This window comes from Notechis scutatus, chromosome 4 (assembly GCF_049901735.1).
Source record: "Notechis scutatus isolate UNSWTSFEM ecotype Mainland chromosome 4, rNotScu1.2, whole genome shotgun sequence".
NCBI lineage: Eukaryota > Metazoa > Chordata > Lepidosauria > Squamata > Elapidae > Notechis > Notechis scutatus.
Window position 1 is genome coordinate 29,278,189 of NC_142012.1, and position 22,212 is coordinate 29,300,400.

At 35.7% G+C, this 22,212-nt stretch overlaps 1 protein-coding gene across 5 annotated transcripts in view; it reads left to right on the top strand.

The window, feature by feature from the left end:
* The window catches only part of TTC29 (tetratricopeptide repeat domain 29), a 93,214-nt gene that overhangs the window by 14,086 nt on the left and 56,916 nt on the right, over window positions 1–22,212 (top strand). For all 5 annotated transcript variants that reach the window (XM_087963059.1, XM_087963061.1, XM_087963063.1 and 2 more), the window contains exons 4-6: window positions 5,048–5,271; window positions 10,354–10,539; window positions 20,861–21,073. In XM_087963059.1, the coding sequence (XP_087819185.1) occupies window positions 5,048–5,271; window positions 10,354–10,539; window positions 20,861–21,073 (623 nt within the window). The remainder of the gene's footprint in view (window positions 1–5,047; window positions 5,272–10,353; window positions 10,540–20,860; window positions 21,074–22,212) is intronic.

The window sequence follows — 22,212 nt, forward strand, 5'->3', positions numbered from 1 at the left end:
GATTGCTAAGAATATGCTTATGAAAGATGTTAATTTGGCACCTACATTTCGGTAGTAGTACTCTGCATTTACACAGTTATAAAAACCAAAATAGTTTATAAGATTATATTATTAATATCCATATATATACATTATTTAATGCAAGCATCATTATCTTTCTTCTGAACCAGAGATCAAGCTAAATAACCATTCAAGTTAATAAAAATGTGTTCAAAATAAAGTTTTATTATGTAATATTTAGAACTAAAATAAAAACAAAGGGAATTACTCTATGCTGAATTCCATACCATTAATCTATCTTAAAACACAGAGACACTTCAATATTATTACTAAAAGTTTCACTTTTTCACTTTTATATTTTAAAAATAAAAAAGTACAATTTGGAATATGAAACTGGTTGTTCACAATTATAATAAATACCCAGTTAAGAAAATATCCAGTATTATGTTAAAATATTTCATTACATGATCAAACAGCTTATTACATTAATAAATATTTATTTTTTAAAATGCTTTAAGTAATACCCCTGCCACTAGACTTTCAATAAAATTTGAGTAGAATTCATTCTACTATCAAATTTTTAGAAAGTTTTATATATTCTGCAACTTTAAGATCAATCAAAAAATGTAACACTTATAAAGTTAAGGAGTTCTTAGTGCAAACTAAGAGTTTTTTTTCCAATTAAAGAGTATTTGTTACCTGCCAAATATGTAATTCCTGAAAAGTTGACCATTTAAGAACTTGAATAAATAATATGTTTTTATAATAGTTTTATCTTGTACTTTTCTGCAGCTTCATAGGTATAGAAGCTTCAAACTTTATATCTAATGACTTGGCTCAGCTTTTTAAAATTAGGAAGTATAATATTATCTTTTTAATGATACACCTGTTGGCAAATATAAATAATTAAATTATGTATGAACTTGAAGCAGGGGAAAAGAACGACATACAAATTGGAATTAAACAGAGAGAGTAAATAGCAATGATACTGTTTTAGTGATGCTCAACTCATCTTTTTTAAATAATGAACTCTGAAGAGACTGATATAAGATGTATTGAGAGCTAATTTGGTTTAGTGGTCAAGACAGCAGGCTAGAAAGCAGGAGACCATGAGTGTTTTGTCCTGCCTTAGCTATGACAGCTGGCTGGGTGATTTTGGGACAGTCTCTCTCTCTCTCTCTCTCTCTCTCTCTCTCTCTCTCTCTCTCTGCCCAACAGGTTGTTGTTGTGCAGAAAATAAGAGGCGGAAGCTGTATTGGATATGTTTGCTGTAAAAATAATAAAGGTAGAGTACAAATAAATAAAATCAGTCAAGGGCTATGATACATCAATATATAATGAAATTTTAGTTTACATAACTTTGAACTAAAGTTTGGACAGCATATTAACTATTTCCTTTGGGCAATAAATCAGTAGTCGCCCATCACAGCAAATAAAGTAAGATCTGTATGAGAACACCTACATTGTCTGCAACTGGCTTTTTTAATTATTATTTTTACACGTTTGCCATCCTCTCCATTCTAGAGGCGCACTAAGATTGTACACTAAATTAGAGTGGTTTCTTTATTTAGCTGTAAAACACCAAAATCTCAGTTTAAATGCTTTTAACAAGTATAATTATTTTGAGAGCAGCTATAATTTTGAATTTGCCATGACATTTATCATTTATCTAACGGTTTTATAATGGATGCAGTCATTTTGAAATTAGTAGGAACATTCACAGGGAAATAATACTTCGAGTATCAGACCCAGTGTATGGAAACATTAGATATTTGCTTTTGTTCCACAACTTTCATTTTATTCTGAGTATTGCTTGAACAGTAATATTTAACTGCAGTATTGCTATGTTTCCAGTAGAGGCCCCCAGAGGCCATTATAATTATTGAAAAACTGTTGTGGGAGACAATTTTTGTGAACATTAATTTCATTAAATGTTATTGATTTATAAAAATGAATTTTAACATGAATTTTCAAGTTTAGCTACATTTTATAACTAACAGGATATTATTGCAATTTGGAAATGATTGTTTACCAACAGGATCATAATACGTTATGAGATTTTAATAATCAAAAATCTTTTGCATGTACCTTGTGGTATATTACTTTATTTTTGGTGACAGCTCCGTAAAGCTCTATAAAGTTTATTCTATTTTTGTCTTCAATTTTTATTAATTAATTGATAAAATGTTTAAATGCAAATGTAAATTCTGATTATTCAAGCATAAATTGGAATCCAAAATTCATTTTATGACAACACATTTTTATGATAAATATTTCACAGATATTGTGAAATACAACCAAGATCACATTATATTAATCAAAACTAAAGAAATCATATTTTTGTTTTAGTAATACTAAAATACTATTACACAAGCTGTAATATGTGCATTATGTAATATAGAGTAAATATGAACTCTTTTAGATTACTTAAGAAAATTTAGTTAAGCAGGTCCTGACAATATGATGTATTATCCTAACCAGTGCTAGATGTACATCTCAAATTTAAGAGTTACATGCTAATAAACTAGGTTCACTCATGTGAACAATGCAAATAATCTACAAACAAGCATAGCTGAGTTCAAAGACTGTCCTAAATCAAAATCAAACAATCAAACAGAATTAATTGGCTAATAGTTGATTTATTAGGAGAGTGGTGTATTTTTTAAAAAAAATCTAGATCATAGGTAAAGATTAGAAAAAGGTCATGTTAAAAGAAGATGCACTGAGGCACTTTCTGTCTTATTTATGGATACCATTTGTTCACCTAGTTATTTGTGTTAAGGATGCCTTTTTAAGACCTTTTCTATTTTCTGTTTAGGATATTGTTTTAGTTTTAGTTTACTTTATTGCCATTGCACCTTGTACAACAAAATCAAACACCATCTTCAGTGCACATCATGACCATGAAAATAAACACAAACACACATCCTTCACCCTCCACACATTGAACCGAAAACCTCCGACACTGCACCAATACAACACAATTCAAAAAAGCTACTGCCCTGGGATAGAAGCTGTTTTTCAGCCTATTTGTCCTTGTTTTTATTGTCCTGTCCCATCTGCCAGATGGTAATAGTTCAAAAAAAAAGAGTGCCCAGGATGAGATGGATCTTTAAGAAAGTTTTGAACTTTCTTAAGGTAGCGGGAGCTATAAAGTTCTTCCAAAGAGGGGAGAGGGCAACCCATGATCCTCTGGGCAATGATGTTAACCCTCTGGAGTGCTTTCCTATCTGCCACTGTGCAATTGACAAATCATACACAGGTGCAGTAAGTTAAAATACTCTCTATGGTGTAGCAGTAGAAGGTCACCAGCAGTTTTTCATTCAGTTGTTTTTTCCTGAGAAGTCTCAGTAGTATAATTTCTGCTGGGCCCTTTTGACCAGTACTGCAATGTGTATACCCCAGATCAGGTCCTCTTTTATGGTAACACCCAGAAACTTAAAACTATCCACTTGTTCCACTCGGTCTTGATAATCAAGGGCTAGATGTCTGATCTATTCCTTCTATAATCCACTATAAGCCCCTGGGTCTTATTGGTGTTAAGGACCAAGTTATTGTCTCCACACCACGAAAGTAACTGGTCCACCTCATCTCGATAGGCAGACTGACCCCCCCCCAGAGATTAGTCCCATCACTGTTGTATTATCTGCAAAGTTAATAATATTATTTCTTTATTATATATATATATATATATATATATATATATATATATATATATATATATATATATATATATATATATATATATATATATATATAATACAATACCAATTTCTTTGATATTTCTTACAGAATCCCCTACTTCACAATAATTAAATATCTGTACAGGTGGTCTTTGACTTATAACCATTCATTTACCAGCCATCCAAAATTACAACGGCACAGAAAAAAGTGACTTATGATTGGTCCTCACACAAAAAATTGCTGCAGTTTTCCTGTAGTCATCCAATCATAAAATCCCCAGCAACAGGCATATATTTATGACAGTTGCACCATCCTGGGGTCAAATGAACTCCATTTACAACCTTACTAGCTGGCTTCCAGTAAGCAAAGTCAATGGAGGAAGCTGGATTCACTTAATGACTGTATGATTCACTAAACATCTGGTGTGATTCACTTAACAACCATGGCAAAAGGTGATAAAATTGTGGTCATAAGCCATTTGCTTTCTAGGAGAGAAAATTTAAAATTTCAGAGATGTTTGTGAAAGGGTTTTTTTTTTACACTCAACGTTTACATCACATTACCTCTGTTTGAGTGGGCTTTCCAGGACTTCCAGACCTTTACTAAATCAATTACTACTGGCTGCTCAGTGTAATCCTACTTAATGCAGTGGCAAATTTTTGTTTTGCTGTCTTTAAAGTCAGAAGCCAAATTTGGATTCAACAAAAGAAATATCCTGCACGAGATATTTTTTAAAAATCCTCATTCTTATTCTTAATTCTTTAAATCCTAAATCTTTTAACTTTTCTTTTTGTCATCTTTTAAACAATAACAAAAAAAGTTTCCTCTTTTCCATTTTGTTTTTCTTTCTGTAGTTTGGTACATGACTGTAAATTGAATCAAAACACTGAGAAATGAATGGAATGTTTTGTGCCTCAGTTATCCTTGGTGAACTCACAGTCTGCAGTCACATAGCGGTGTGATTGTTCCTCTTGGAAAAGTTGAATAATCACACTGTACAATCTTTCTGGAGTTAATATGCCTCTGAGCATATTTTTTATAATTGAAGAGGCATCCTAGAAAATATACATCAGAAATTTTAGGAGTTGCTTTTTTAATGAATTAATTCTGTGAACATTTCTATCTGATTTCAATTGCAGAAATGTAGTTTTGGCAGAGCTAAAGCTACAATAGCTTTCTTTTGGTCTCTTTCAAAAACATGCTGGCATTTTTAATAAACAAAGAACTGGTGTCACAAGCACTGCAATTACCTTTGCATTGTATTTGCATACTTAATCATATTCGTATATTGTGTGAGTTTTTTTAGGGAGAAATGATAATCAAGAATGAAAAAAAATTAAAACCAGCCTTTTCAAATCCCCAGTTACCGGAATTCATACAAGAAGAACATCTGCATAGACATGCTGCAGCAGGGTTATCACAAGTCTTTTGCTGAGCTCTTTACTCTGATAGAGAAGTGGAATGCCTTGAGGGAGGCTGCAGGGCCTGGGTCAGCCATATGGCTGGAAAAGTCCCTCGAGGAGCAGCCTGATAAGCTGGATCAGCTTCACTATTTCCTGACCAGAGCTGAGGCAGCCCAGCGATCAGGTAAACGGGGATTCTGGGTAATGGAGCAGCAATGTGTGCCTCAGGGAAGATTTCAGTCGTTTCATGTGTGAGTTTTGAGACTCTTCTGGAAATAGCATTTTTCAGCTTTAGTCAGCTAAGCTGTATTTTTGGAGTAAATGATGGGGAATTCGAAATGATGAATCCCAGTGCTAGAATGAAGTATTCTGCTGACAAGATGAATTTCTGCGATGAAGTGATTAGAATGCTTTCGATGTATTCATACTATCATCACTCAATTATCCCTTTTCTTGAAAAGTCATTGTTTCACCTTTTAAAATTTAAAACATTACACTTTTCAGAGAAATACAGTAGCTTTTCAAATTCATTTCTTATACATGGCATGTATTTCTTTATTTGAAATGTAAATTCTTAACGTTTTTCATTTAAGTTGTAATCCTCATAATCTTGTCATTGAATGTTGCCTTTCAGGCAGCATGGCTGTATATTGGTGCAGACTTTTAAATACCCTAATTTTTAACAAAATATAATTCATGTTGATGTGCTGAAATAGGAGCCATAAGATAGGAAAATGTGAGAAGCTAGATGGATAACTGAGAAAACACATGAAACTGCTTCTCTTGACAGAAAAATGAAGAAAGAAACCTCACATCATTTTGAAAAAGACAATATGATTGTCAGTTCTGAAATTAAAATATGTAATGAATGACTAATGCTAGGCTTCAGATAAGAAAGAGAAAAGTAGATTTCCTACTACTAGTGCAAGGAATAGACAGGACATAATGCTAGTTATTGTATGGGACCAGGAGCCCCATAGAAAATATACTGAAAAGACAGATTTTGCAAATTAATATCAGATAGTTATCATTTTAGCTATAAAATTCTGAATTTAAATAGTATAGAAACCAGCTACCTTTCTGAAGCCAGAAAAGGCTTACATTCATCTGAATGAAAGACACAATTTAACTTGTTTCTCAATTTCTAGTATGGCACCCAAACATGGGCTGAAAAAAAAATCCAGACAACCACTTATACTGTAAAGAAGAAATATAGAAACTACAGCTCTTCACTGTAATGTAATGGCTGTTTAGGTTTTTGCGATCCAGCTAAGTGTCTGTGATTCTAGACTCTGCAATTTGCAAACTTTTAGTTTCTCCAATGATTTCCCCAGGTGATTATGAAACATATAGAAGCTTAAGACAAATTCTTTTAAGAAAACTTTTGCCTAAGTTATACCATTTCAGACTAAAAGCAGAGAATCAAACAAAGACTAATACTAAATTCCTCACTCTTTCCCCCATCCAGCAGCAAGGAATTGATGCATTATGTGACTCTTTAAAAAAGCATGAAGGTGTATGAAGAAAGGCTTGGATATTTTTATTGCTTTAGGTGCCCCTTCTTCTCTGATACAAAAACATGCCCGTGCATCTATAGCCCATCTCAAGATACATGCATTGTACTCTACCCTCCTATATCTCTTCAAACCTACCTGTGAAATAGTTGGGTTGAAAGTCATTGAGTGAATCGCTATAGCTGAAGATGGAGTAGAAAATGGATCACTCTGGTCAAAAATATTTGCCACTATATCTTAGTCCTTCCTGCTTTGAAATTAAGGCTAGATCAGTCCCTATTTTGGTTGTCAGAGATCAGATGGGCCAGTCCTGCCTTAGCCCTTATGATGTCATGTGATTCTATTTCTAAACTGTCACTGTCAGATTCCTATAACTCAATGGAAGTCAGTGGGTATTCTAAATTCTAAATTGCTCTGAGGTACGAACAATTATTCAACAATTGTAGTAAAAATAAAATATCCGTATAATTATGCCATGTGAAAGAAGGAGATCTTTGGTGTTATCACAGTCAAGAGATAACACCAAATTGATGTAGCCCCGTGTCTCCAGAATCACAAGGAAAGGTACAGAATGAGGAGATGAGAAAAAAAATGAAGCAGGAAAGAGAAGATCAAGAGAAAGGCAAGAATATGCAGCAAGCGTTAATTACCGTAAGAGTTTCTCAACATGGTAATTAATCTGCCTTTAACAACAAGAAATGCATGTGCAAGTTGTGCACTTTGCCTCAACATTGCCTTTATCTCAACAGAATGAGGCAAAATGCATGATTTCTACAACATAAAATTTCTTCTGATGTTGGTGCAATGGTCAAAGTCTGCCATCAATGTCTTGAGTTTTTATTCACTAAAGAAACCACCAATTTCTGCTGAATTGAAATATTACGATAAGCAATTTGCAGCCTCTACCTAATGTACTTAATTTATGTAACAAAGATGAACTATTGCAAATGAGTTCAGGAAGAATATCAGACAGTACAACTGCTGCTTCCAAATGACATCCTTTGGAGTCAAAAAAAGTTATCCCAACAAGGAATGGGTGGAATTCTTCTGTGATTATTCAAGAGCAAATCCATCATTGCATCAGGCATTTAATCTCAGATCCCAACCAGCAGGCCAAATTTATTCATATTTATTTCATGGATTCTCAAGACAGAAGGAGGGAGGGAGGGAGGGAGGATTTCTGATGCTCTCTGCCAGCTGAATTTCCACAAGGAAAGTCAGGGGGGAAGCCTGTAGGAAGTCAGAAGGTGTTACCATTTTCCAAGTCCAGTGAGGGTTTTTAAAGAGTAGTCTTATATGATCTTAATCAAGGGAGCCTCTTTTAAGAAGGTATTGAAGACTTAACCAAACAGCAGGCCATAGTCTAGAAAGAGACAGCAACTGATACCTAAATTTTATTAGGACATTATCCCCCACATTTCCAATTCTAGATTATCACTTTCTCTAGTTCAAAAACATTAAATTAAAATCTTTGAATTTTCTAATACCAATATTTTCAATACTGTCTACCAGAAAACATTGAAAGACCCTCTAGTTAGCAAAGTTATTCTGCCTACACAAGATCTTTGTAGTATGGGCAGCAGTAACAGGGAGGAAGCATATAAGAGGAGGCTCCTGCAGGCTATCTAGGCTTTGGTTCCATCTGCCTGAGGAAACACAATTTTATATTTATTATTTTCTCCCAATGGTAATTCTACATTGAAAGTAAATAGGGCCTGCCTTCAGTGTAGGAATCATACGTTGGAGATGGTGCCTAAAGATGTTTGAGAAAAAGACAACCCACTTAACTATCTAAATTCTTGGATTTTTTTTTACTACTGTCAGTGGATAGTGTAGCTGCAGCATTTGTGATGCTGTATGCTGACCCTTGGCCTTACATGCTATTAAGTTCCTATATTTTCCTAGTTTATTCAAATATTTTCAGTTTGAACATAGTTTCATTTTATACTACTGTGTGGTACCTGGTAGTTTAAGCTATATCTGCAGAACTATAAAACTCTTCATCTGTCAACCTTCCCCAAATCCTTCAAAGTACTTACTTGGCTCATCATTGTTGTAATGTTCTAATTCAAATGTTTAATTGTAAAATGATTGGGGATTGAAATTTAAAACAATTGCTTAAAGGGTTATTGAAGAAATTGATTTTAGCTAATATGTTTCTTAAGTTAAACTAAAATACTTTTAAATGTAATATGGCCAATGCTTTGTGAAAGCAAAATTATTTCTGAGGTTTCTATATTTTAAAATATAGTCATTTTAAAAGAGAATGTTTTAACGTTGCTTTGCTTTATTCATGCGATTCCAGCCCACTTGACCAGTTTGTGTCTAAAACAATTACATTGAAATGGTTGTCTTGGTGCATTGCTTATTCTTATTCACTGAGTGGGTAGACACTAGAATAGTATAGGGTCACATTAAAGTTCATTCAATCAAGACTGCGACACTAACAGTAACCAGCCTCAGGTCACTTTCATCTCTTGAGAATTGTAGGGTACTTACCTCAAGTTATTTACATAATTTTACTGAAGTTTATTGCTTTGCTATTCAGTAGCAAAGAGAAAATAATTTTAATCTCTATACAATCCTTTCTTCAAATTAGAAATGTTCCTTTTTATCTTTTCTTTTATCTGTTTCCAGGTAATATAGTTATAGTATCATTTAACATAGTTATCATTTTCTGCTATATGGGCTTGGTGAATAACTATAAGGACTGAAACTATACTATGGAATGCATTATGTAATATTAAAAACCATGTTTTTTATATGTATGTGTTTTTTTTTCTAAAATGGGTTTGTGATAGCACCATTTGATCTATTATTTAGTGTTGTTGACAGACCTTAAGGTTTCAATAATTTCTTGGAACTTTTGCCAAGTTTATAGGCTAGTGAGGGAGATAATAGTCTTAATATCCATGTCTCTGTGTTTTTCATATCAGATTCAATTCATAACTATTTGACTTCTCTTCTAAGCAAGCAAGTTGATGGAGATTATTTCTATAGAGGAAAAACAGCAGCTCAGATTGAACATTTTTCTATTAACCAAAAACTGCAGAAGATTGCAAAAAATACCAAGAAGAGCATATGAAGATTGACAAGCATGAGATCTCATAAATGCAAAATAAAAAATGTGTGAGAAGATAGATCAAAGAAGTGTTTAAACAATATGTTCTATTGTGATAATGATACATTTCTTGTAATTGTATTTTGAAGACTGATGTATAACCAACTGAAGCTGAAAATATGTGGAATGGCATTATAGACTTCTAAATATAGGTTTGACTTAAATACTTGCCACACCTAAATCTATGTTAGGACTAGGTGTAGTTTTATTGCTGCTGATTCTACAAGTGAGGAAATCATTCAGAGAGCTAATAGTTGTTGAATTAACTCCTTCCTATTTATGCTGTAGACTAATAAACCAGAACGAGGCGTTGGTGAAGTGGGATACTGAAAATAATATTGGTCATATCACTTAATCAATTGTAACAAGTGTGTGAGAAGGAAACATCAATAGGAACTGAATGATGACATATTAATTAACGGTATAAATAGAGAAGTGACACAGAAAGTATTTTGAAATATATATCAGCAAATGTGTTTTATAGATATCTGAGCATATACAATGGTGCTTATATACAATACGTTATAGCACAAAATAATGTTTTATATAGCATTTTAGGCAAAAGCTAAACAAAGACAAGTTATACAGCTTATTCAATATTATTAATATATAATCATATTTTTTTTTGAAGAAAACTATGAAGAAGTTTATTCTAATCAACTGAATTTAACCTATTGCTTCAACAAGACTGAAGACAGATGGTTAAGGAATTATTTCTATGAACAATGTTACAAAACTGCTCAACTGATTAAAATTGATGGTGGGAGGAAAGAAGCTGAGGCACACTCTAATATGGGCCTTGTTTATGAAGAACAAGGTATGTATAGTTTTTATCATTTAGTCAAAAATTATAATCACCATTTCCAGAAATCTGTTCAGATAAAGATAACGTACCATAAGAATATAGCACTAGATCTGATGTGCTAAAAATAAAATTCTAGCATTTTTGTTTTACTAAAAACTTTTGTATACTTGTTTAGTCATTGCTTTGTTTAACAACCATTCATTGTTATGACAGTGATGAAAAAGTAACTTTGTGGCCAATTGTTGCATTTATGACCTTTGCAGGACTATATATAGCAAAGACAAGCTGAAGTAAGATCATAAGCACAATCACAATTTTTCATAGCAACCATTTCAGTTAACAACTGAGTTGTTGGTCAAATTTTGGTTGCTAAAAAAAGGAATATCTGTATTTACAGAGATGTGGATGTTTTCTCCATGAGAAATTCATGATGTAGAATAACCACTGCTTCCAATTGTGCCATAGAAGAATTAAGCCATGCACAATTGTTACCCTCCATATTTCTTCTTTAAGCATAGTTATGTTTACAAGAACTGTACATACTGGTGTTGAATTTATATTTTACTGACAAAAAAATAAATCTTTGTCGGTAAAATATAGATTCAACACAAAAAATAGTTTGTTGCGAAAAAGACTGCCTCTTAAGGCCCCCTAGATTGGGGCTGAAAGGCAAAAGTGGAAGCAGTGTGCTCCGTCCCATATTTAGGTAGACCCGGTTGCCCTGATAGACCGTTTTCACTAGAAAAACATTCTAGATCCTGGTTTTACTGTTGTGCTTTATCAATGGTATTTATAATTAAGAAAATTCTACCAGTAGACATATAAATAATAATGGAATATAAGGCAATATAAGATATTGCTATTAAAAAAAATGTGCAATATTATTACTAATATTTTTAAGTTTTCAAAAGTTGTGTAGTCCTAAAACACAATTGCTCTTTCATTTATACCACTACTTATATGTTGATGGTAGGTAGAACATAGATTTCTTGCTCTTCTCTCATTCACAAAGCTTTTGCCCATTTTAGCATCTGAGCATACTGAGATCCCATAATTCTTTTCCATACTGGCCCAGAGGTTAATATTGTGAATGCTGAAGAGTGTGCAGAAAGGGTGTATTGTGTTCAACATTTTCAGAAATGAATAGTTGAGAGCAAGGAGGCAAATCATCCAGAAAAAAAGTCATATAAACCTCATAAAATAAGCTAAAAACTACACATGGTTCTTTTTTAAAGTTAATATTACTTAAAGCTTTTAATAAAAATATTATTTTTATTTTTATTAAAAGCTTTAAGTAATATTTTTCTTCCATTCCATTGTGACCAGTTCAGACCAGAGATTGACTGGACAAATTCTTGCAGTTTTCTTGGCAAAGTTTTTCGAAGTAGTTATTGGGGGATATTCATTTTATGATTTGTAGTTTCATTGCTATTGTGAACCAACTGGAGTTGTGCTCTAAGACAAACATAAAAATATAGTAATCAATCAATCAATTAATACTATACTAACTATTTATACATCTTTTGCTCTTTGTGATAAGTAAATGCAGAATGTGCATCTGAACTCTTTTTATATTCTGAAGACTATATATTCTAATAGCATGCTTTTTACAAAGAAAGAAAGAAAAAAGAAAGAAAGAAAAAAGAAAGAAAAAAGAAAGAAAGAAAAAGAGAGCAAGAAAAAGAGAGAAAGAAAGAAAAGAAAGAAGATAAGAAAAGAAACTATTTAGCCTGTTTGAATATTTGAACTTATTTCAGGCAATAAGCCAAGAATTACTTTAAGAAACTGAAGTTTAAACAAAAGAGTCAGTTTGGTGTAGTGGTTAAGGTATCAGGCTAGAAACCAGGAGACCTAGAACCATGAGTTCTCCCATGAGCTGTTCAGAGCATCCAGAAGTGGGAGGTGCTTCAGTCTCTTCTGGAAAGGCTGGGCTTAAAACTCTGGGACGCTCCTCCTCCTCCACAGGACACCTCCCCAGCGTCCCCCAGTTTTAGCTCAGCCTTCGTGGTAAGAGGTGGTACACTCCCTGACTGGAACGGTTTTCTGATTCAGGTTTGCTCTTGGGTTATTTCGGCTTGTAAAAATCTTCCCCATTTAATTTGGCTTTTTTCAGGCTTGTGCCTCTATTAGGTTGCCTCGATCAGTTTAAAAACAGTTTCTTTGTAACTAGCGGAGCCTGCCACTCCGTGGACAGAAGGAATGGACCCTGAGGTCCTGGGGACTGTGTAAATCAGGGTGATGAGGTCCATTCTTGACCATGTCCAGGAACAAAATGGGAGAAGGCAAAACCTCTGCATGCACTACAGGCTTGGAGAAGAGCGAGTCCCCTTGGCTAGAGGGATTTCCTTGTGACTCAGGAGCCACTTCCTCCAGTGACAGTTTGGCAGTGACCAAAGCCTTGCTGAGTAATGGCCTGAAGAGAGTAGGTTTGAAGACCAACGCAGAGGATGTCTGCTCTGGGTGAGAATCCTCTTCCTCTGACCATTCTTGACCATGTCCAGGAACAAAATGAGAGAAGGCAAAACCTCTGCATGCACTACAGACTTGGAGAATGGAAAATGGAAGCTGGCTTCAGTTCCATTCGCAGGCGATAAGCTTTTTAGCAATGCTCTGGAACCTTATCTCATCGAAACCAGAGATAAACGTAAAATTCTCTCTTCCTCTGGGAAGAAAGCCGACTATCACCCTCCTGCCTTTCGAGTGGAGACCTCATCTCGCTTCCCCCACTCTCAGAGGCCGTACTCCCAATGCCAAAACCAACGTGCAGAAGCATCTGGCAGGCAACAACCTTCTACTGGTAAATGGCCCTTTTGGGGGGGGAGGGGGTTGTTCCTTCCATCGCTCTAAGTAAACCCTCGTTCTCCCCAACCATCAGAGGTCACCTAGCCTTCTTTGCCTCCAAATGGGAGGAGTTAACAACGGATGCCTGGGTGCTCAGCACTATTAGGTCAGGGTTACAATTGGACTTCCTAATGCCACCCCCATAAATTTTTTTGATCTGTCCTGTCTCTCGGGACATTTCAAGGCAAGCCCTTATGAATCAGGCCATTCAGCACCTTCTTGAAATCAGGGCTATTCAACCTGTTTCCCCTCTCAGCTGGGACATGGGCTTTACTCTCGCCTTTTCATAGTTCCCAAAGCCTCGGGGGGGGGGGGGGGCGAGCCATCCTTGATCTAAAATTTCTCAACCAATTTGTAAAATACAGGTGATTTAAAATGCAGACTCTGCATTCTATTTTAGAGAGCGTTCGGGAGGGCGACCTCCTCTCCTCCATTGATCTCACGGAGACTTACCTCCACATCCCAATTTGGCCTCATCATCGCCCGTTTCTCCGTTTCTGTTATCAGAATACCCATTACCAGTATCGAGCACTTCCCTTCGGCCTCTCATTGGCTCCAAGGATCTTCATAAGGTTCTGGCAGCATTGATGGCATCTCTGTGTTCTGTTCCAGTGAGGATCCAATTCTTCTTGGACTACATTTTGATTCTGTCCTCTTCCATCCATGCAGCCCATCGGGATCTGCAAATTACCTTGTCATATCTCCAGATCCACGGATTTTTCATCAACACCAAAAAGAGCCAGCTCCCTCCCACAACCAAATTGCAACACTTGGGAGCAGTCATCGATACCACGTCGTGCCAGGTTTTCCTGTCCCCAGCTCATGGAAAGAGCCTTGCAGAGATCATCAGCCAAAGATCCAGCAACATCAAACTGTCCCCCTGTCACTGCTGTCCAAACTTCTGGGGAAGATGATCTCCTGTATTGGCATCGTCCCATGAGCAGGAACTCATCCATCAAGGTCCCTCTCCCACCACAAATCCGGAGATCTCTCAATTGGTGGTGTTCCCCATCAATCTGAAGGGGATTCCTGTTCAGGGACTCAGACAGGCTAGTGATAACCACCAATGCCAGCCTCCTGGGTTGGGGTTCCCATATGCAGGGCCAGATAGCTCAGGGCATTTGGTCCAGGTCAGAGCAGACCCTTCCCATAAATTGGCTAGAGCTCAGAGCCATTTTTCTGGCTCCTTCTCTGGCTCCTACTCCTGGCACCCTATTGGCCAAGGAGGCCCTGGTTTGCAGACCTGGTCAACCTATCTGTGGTTTCTCCTTGGAGGATCCCAGCCCATCTAATCTCCCTTCACCAGGGGGCCCTGCTCCACCCAGAGCCCCAGTGGTTCAAGCTGACCGTGTGGCACTTGAGGAGGCTGATCTTCCAGAAAGGATCATCCTCACTATCCTGGTGTCTCACAAACCTTCTACAAGGCACATCTATAATGCCACCTGGAAGGCTTTTTCCCGATGGTACCTCAGGGAGGGTCTTTCTCCTACTTCAGCCCAGTTGGCAGAAGTTCTTAGCTTCCTTCAGCATGGGCTGGAGAAAGGTTTGGCCCCCAACACCTTATGCAGGCAGGTTGCAGCCCTCTCCTCGGTCCTTTCATGGGGTTCGCTTCCTTCCTTATCCCATCACCCTTCAGTCAGGAGGTTTTTGAAAGGAGCTTCCAACCTGCACCCACCGGTGGTTCACAGGTATCCTTCCTGGGACCTTCATATGGTCCTTAATGCCCTTACAAAACCCCCCTTTGAACCCCTTAGAACAGTGTCTCTCCGTTTCCTGACTCTGAAGGTGTAATGTTCCTTGTTTCCATCACTTCTGCCAGGAGGGTTTCCGAGCTTGCTGCTCTTTCCATCAGACAAGACCTTTGTTCCTTTCACGATGATAGGGTTGTTCTCCATCTGGACCCCTCATTTATTCTGAAGGTTAACACCTGGTTTCAGAAGTCCCAGGACATTGTTTTGCCTGACTTCTGTCCTCTCCCACACCATGACTTAGAGCGGCAGTGGCACACGCTAGACGTAAGAAGGGCTCTTAGAATATACATAAGTGCACTTCCTTCAGGAAGTTGGAAGCCATGTTTGTTTCCTTTTTCCCTTCTTACTTGGGGCACAAGGCCTCTTCTCCTACTATTAGCAGGTGGGTCAGGTCTTGCATTGAGCAGGCCTACAAAGCTGCAGCCCTTCCGGTTCCCCGAGGTCTGATGGCGCCCTCTACCAGAAGCGCGGCCACTTCTGCTGCCTGGGTGACCCAAGCATCCTTGGAGGAGATTTGTCATGTGGCCACGTGGAGATCCCCGTCTCCTTTCACTACCATCTGAATGCCTTTGCCTCAGTGACTGCAGCCTTCGGCAGACGGGTGCTTCAACAAGTGGTTGCACAGTCGGTGTGATGAGCTGGACGAGGAACCGCCCGTGGATATGCAAGCTTTGGTATGTCCCATCCTGGGCTCTCGATGCAGCATGGAGGAGAATGGGCATTGGTAGAAGTTACCGTGAATGCCGTTTCTATCTATGCTGCAAGAGAGCCCAGCCCTCCCTTGATTCATCTGGAGAGGGTAAGACATATTTCTGTATTCATTTGTGCTTTCAGAGACACCTTTCAGTCTGTCAAGTTTCTTCGCCAAAGCTGGGGTCTCTCCCAGGGGCTGGCTTTTATATCTTAGTACAGACTCAGCTAAATGACATCATAGGAAGGAGTCAACCCATCCTAGGCTCTCTCGCAGCATAGATAGAAAGGGCGTTCACGGTAACTTCTACCAATGCCCATTCTAAGTTTTCTAGACTGGTCCTCCCAGCAGATGATCTTTGAACTCTTTCTTCTCCCATTTTTTTCTCTTTATCAATATGTGGTGTGGGGAAAAATGCAAAAACTTCAGAAAGACTAGTAGTTACTGGCATACTGTAACAGATCATTATGGCTTGTACCCAGGGAGGGCTGTTGGTTGGGCATAAAATGCTGAAGTTATCTGCCATATCCAAGCAGATGCATTTCCTCCCAGCCTTCAGTGTTTCAAAACTTTGAGTTTCTACGAAGTCAAAAATGTCTTAATATCTAAATATTAACAAGTGAAATCTGAATTTTTTGCTCCTCTTTTCACATCATTTTTCTTCCCCCATTTCATTAGTGTGTGAACACAAATTGTTTGGTTCTCCTGTTGCTATTAAAAGCTTGTTTATTGACAAACGATGTGTGATTTACCAAAATTTAACATCCAATTTGCATGAAGCAGACCAAATTATCTAGATAATCCTCCTCTGCTCACAGATCATTTATTGTATTATCTGCTCTAGATTCTTCATTTGTCTCTAACAGAGTGATCAGTAGTTCCCCAGAGCTTCCTTCTTTTTCCATTTCTGAAAAAGATTTACTCACCAGTCATAGTTCTTCAGGATTCCTCAGCAATAGTCATAAAAATGCAACTAGATCTCTAACAAGTGCCTTTAGTTCTCTGCAAGAGTCCCACAGAATCCATTCAAAATAAAGAGGTACTCCCTGACCATGTTTGTATCAGTTTTCAAGTTTCATTCTAGCTCCTTTTTCCTATGGTGAAGATGGAAAAAAACAGAAGTTGAGAAGCTCTGCTGTTTAAATTTGACCATTATTTTTCCATTCAATATTGCAGATTAATTGTTATAAATTCATTATATATATTAACATGAAATAAACATAACCTATTTTATTATTAAGTTGGACATTTAAAAATAACAAAAATGGGCACTTTAATGAAGTTTGTCCATAATTGTTAATGCATTTTTACCGTTTGATTACCTTTAATATACAGTATTTAATACATTTCTTCCTGGTTATAATGTTTGGTAGGTTCTTTTCTTGATGTTCACATATAAAGATGTTTCCAAATAGCCAAAATTTCACAGGTTGCAATTCTTCCACTGAATTTTAGTATCTCCTCCTCCCAACTTCGAAAGTGGAAACATTTATGGACTCAAATAAATGTAGCTGGAGGCATATCTGTGTTTTAGTTTCTGACAACCTACTAGAAGAGTTGTGCTTGTTTGCTTGCTTGTGTTAGCGTTCCAACTAACAAACTCCAAACCAATAAACTCCCAGACAAGCATTTTCTCAAAGTTCTATTTTATTTGAGTTGTCATATTGGCACACCTGGAAAACCCGAATCGGAGAGTTCCAGGTTTTCCCTTCCCAAAAGAAATTCAAAGATCCATCCCCTGTACCCACCAGTCCATCACATGGTCTCATCAAACGTCATCCCAAATAGAGACATTCCTCCAGACACTCCTCTCCAGGTGCAGGGTAACATGTCCTTGACTCTCCAAGAAAGAATGTTGTTGAGTCTAATCTTCCACCTCTTTATGAAATGCCCCCTCCCAAATTCCCAGGCACTGAATGTGGCAGCCTCGACACTTCCAAGTAAAATATGGCTTCCAAGGCTGTCAGCTTCCCTGTTTGATTGCTTGTATGTGAAAAGAATTGTACTGGCAGGTACTACATAGAAGTCTTTGCACTTGCCCAAACTTCCAAACTAAATGCATATCAATTTTTATAACATTTCTAAAGATATATTCTGGTATTGTTCCATTCAATGAGTTTTATTGAGTTGTTCATTGTTCTAAGTGTGACACACACACCCCACCCCGGCAAGGTTTAGTAGTTTCCTGGTTGGTTTTCTTTTCTTTTTTTTTAATTAAGTTCTAATATCTATATTTTATTTTGAAAACTACATTTAGAATGTTTACTTTTTTAAAAAGTATAAATATTTTAAATATGTAGGTGATTATTATTAGGGCTGATGGCCAATATATTCCTTAACCAGTAATAACAACAGTAGGAACAACAACAATAGCTAAAACTTCAGTATTATATATTCTGGGCCAAAAAAAAGAGAGATTTTTCTTAATTATTATATGGAAATCTTACTATTAATATTTCTCAAACATTTAAAATATTATTCAGTCACTCTTACATTTTGTTTTGTAAAATTGTACCATCATGTAATAATATATAAATAAATGTGATTTCTATTATAATATTGTAAGACAAACATTACAGAACATACCATACCTTTAAATTATCATTAACGGTTATATATAATTGATATTTAAGTTTGGTAAAAAAAAGAAAATAGTTATTTATGCTATTGCTAAAGCATGGAACTGAACTGGTCAGCAGAATAATTTGAGATTCCAGAATTTTATTTACCAGAATAATCTTTGAAACCTAATTAATAGCCTGCCTAACTGATATTATATTGATACACATAGGCCAATGAAAAATTCATAATAATTTTCTTACTGGATGCCACTTTTCCCAATTTAGTATCTTTATTTTTCTATATTATAAATTTGTGCACTGTTTTCTTAAGTGTAGCAACCTTTCTTTTGCTTCACCCGCCTTCAAGTAATCAATGTGCTGCTGAATGAGTTCATTTTAATGCATTCAATCATGCCTCTAATGTTTGTAGCTTACGGGTGCAAGCATCAGTAATGCAGGAATGTTATATGGCTTTAGTTTGGACCATTTCATAAAATATTCATAGAATCAAAAATGTGCATCAAAATAGCATCTAGGAGAATTACATTTATGTCCCTGCTTTTATGGAAGCTTCATGTTAAAACCCATTTGTGTTAATATCTAGTCAATCTCTATTCAAAAATAGTACAAAATTATAGATATTTTGTGCATCTCTTTTTCATTAATATTTGCCTAAGATAGTTTTTATTTAATAAAAATAGAGAGTCTGGGAACAGTTTTGTAGAAGGATAAATGTAAGGAAGAATTTTATTATGAACACAGACAAAACAGTTGATTATGCATATCCATTTATTCTTCCAAATCAACTAGAACACCTTTTATCTTAGGATATAGTACCTCTGTTATCTGGCATATGGTGTTATGGATAATATTGTCCAATTTCTTACAGTAGAATTTCTGCATTTCTGCTTTTAAAATACTGTGTGTTTACTTTGTCAATTAGATTGATCAAATGATGGACACTTTGTTAAAGATTACAATGTACTATAATATAAAGTTATACCAGTATCTCCCTATACTTTAATGATTTATGTTCTCTATTAGTTCTTCTGGTTAGGATATTTAACCAGGGTAAATGACTGGTTCAAGTTTAAATTTTTATTATCCCTTTTAATCCCCTAAAATAAAATATCTGATCAAGAGCAGATAAAATCACTTTATTTAGCACCTCCAGATTCACGACTCTATCAACATAGTAATTTATCGAAAATCACTGTTTGGATCATTATGTAGAATCCTATTTCTTTCACAATGTAGATATTTCTTATGTATTTCTTATACAGTAATTTATTTAAACTACTGGAAAAAATCCTTACCCAAAAAACTGTTTATGATTTCATTTTAAAGAGCAGCTTGCTTGGAATTTTTTCTCAGACTGATAAAGCTGCCCATATTAAATTCTTAAAACTGATCTATTTAACATTCTTCTTTTGAAGACATATTTTAGGAACTGTATTGTTTGTAGTAACTTGCTTCTCTCAAAGAAAATAGACTTGACAAGGCTGGCAATGTTAATCTCAAACACTATTAACTATTAGATCAGCAGTCCCCAACCTTTTTGGCTGCACAGACCGGTGGCAGCATGCAACAGTGGCAGGGGGAGGGGATGGGTTCATGCGCTCAACCTCATCCCCTCCATGTGCAAATGAAGCTTCATGTCCTTGCCCACTGCTTACACAGCCTGGTTCCCAATGAGCTACAGATTGGTGCTGGTCCGTGGCCCAGTCTGAAGCCTGGGATTGGGGACCTCTGTATTAGGTGAAAGGACAGGTATCCCATGTTCTATATTGACCTTTAATCTAAGTTCATTTGTCCTTCTTACTAGATTTTTGTATCATGGAACTATAAAAAAGAATAACCCATGTCTTCCAATTCTGGCTGTGTTAAATTCATGATTAAATTTTTGTATACATATGGAACTGCAATATTAGTAATTGTATATGTACTTAATGAAAAAATTATTCAAAAGTGTGAGAATATGAATTTAACAAACTTAATAAAAACAAAACAAATAATAGTGTTGACGATTTAACAATGTGTAGACTGAATATGTTTTAGTCCTCTGTTCAGATTTTTCATCCTAGAGCTCCATGTATATAGCAGTTTATTGTATAATAGAAGTATCAGAGTGTTCTAAAAATATTTCAGTATGTTTGTGGTAATCTGCAGATGTTCTTGATTTATATATTGATGAAGGTGTCTGAATTAATGGTAGAACATACTACTTAAACCATTTTCTTAAAGCTAAGATAAATGAATCAGAAGTCAACTCTAATCTGACATTTCTAAAAAATATTTTTTCATAATTTTCCTACATAAAATAATACTTTTTACAATTTCCTTTTAAGTGTCTATGGACATTTTTGAAAAATTATGCTTATTTGGTTTTGGGGGAGGGGTTTTATAGCTTCATTATCATTATAATTGTTTAATCAATATATAACATTCTACCGAGGATACTTGATTGTGAGTTGTTTTGTATTCTTCAGGTCACTTCCTGAAAGCTGTAGAACATTATGAAGCATTCTATAACCTGACAGTGGGACGGACATGGAAAGATAATACAGGCCGGAATTTAAATTCACTAGCCTGTGAGCATCTCTGGAGAATTTACACATTACTGGCAGACAAAATGCTAGCAAATAAAGAACATCAAGAAGCCATCAGAACTCTAACAAAAGCTTTAAAAATGGCAGAAGAAGGTGAGAAAGAAATAATATTCCTGCATTGTCTTTCTTTCATATGCAAGACTGGATTTTCCCAAAAATAAAGTAAAAATAGAAGAAAAATCACCAAGTGCTTGATGATTTTTTTCAATGAAATTCAAAACAAATGCTATCAATGTATTTCTAAACCTTATAAAACTGAAGTGCCTATTTGTGGACAACTAGGAATCCATTTATTTCAAGAAAGCCTTTAACTCTAAAAATGGAGTCATCCAGTTCTACTATTTTAAAAAATGAATCCATAGTCAGAAATAAGGCCTCTGATAACATTCAGTGTTCTTCACTGATTTCTTGAGTGACACTACTTACACATTAAAGTAAGGTAATGAAATCTTAAGGTACATGGCTCAAGTACATGTACATGTACAGATTTTTACTTAATATAGCATCACTATTATGCCAGTACTTCTTAATCAAATGGTTTTAATAATTAATGCAGTTACTGTAGTTTTATTTCTAGACATTGAGTCATATGGAACCTCCTTTTTTGTAGCGCTCTTTGATACTTTTTAATTGTAATATATGTGGAAATACATCAAGAATATATATGGCATAGAGCCTAGTTACTTGAGGGACCATATATCTCTCATAATATCTGCCTGGCCAATCCAACCTGGCAGGATTGATGCTCTTCAGGCGACCTTGGAAGCAAGCCTTCTGTGTAGCAGTACTTGTTCTCTGGAATGAGATTCAAATGGCCCCCATCCTACTCGTGTCTAAAAAGATCCCAAAGACCTAGCGTTTCACCTAGGGCTTTTTTATTGTTTTTATGTTGTTTTCTTGTTTCCACATGTTTTTAATCATTTGTAATTGTCCAGATTTATTGGGCAATTTAATAAATCAAATTGTATTAGGAGTGGACAATTATACCATCATTTCCATTTAATTAGCAAGTGTACTATAGATAAGTCTTACCTACCATGTAATAAACAAATAATACACGATTGATAATATAGCTTAAAGATAGGAAAAACAGCGAGCTCAGTGATAAAAAAAAACACCTTACAATATTAGTAAATTCTCTGAGTCATTTTTATCTCTATGGTATACAGCAATTCTATTTTATCACTCATAAAACTTTGACACAATTGTTATCCAAGACCTAGCATTCATGG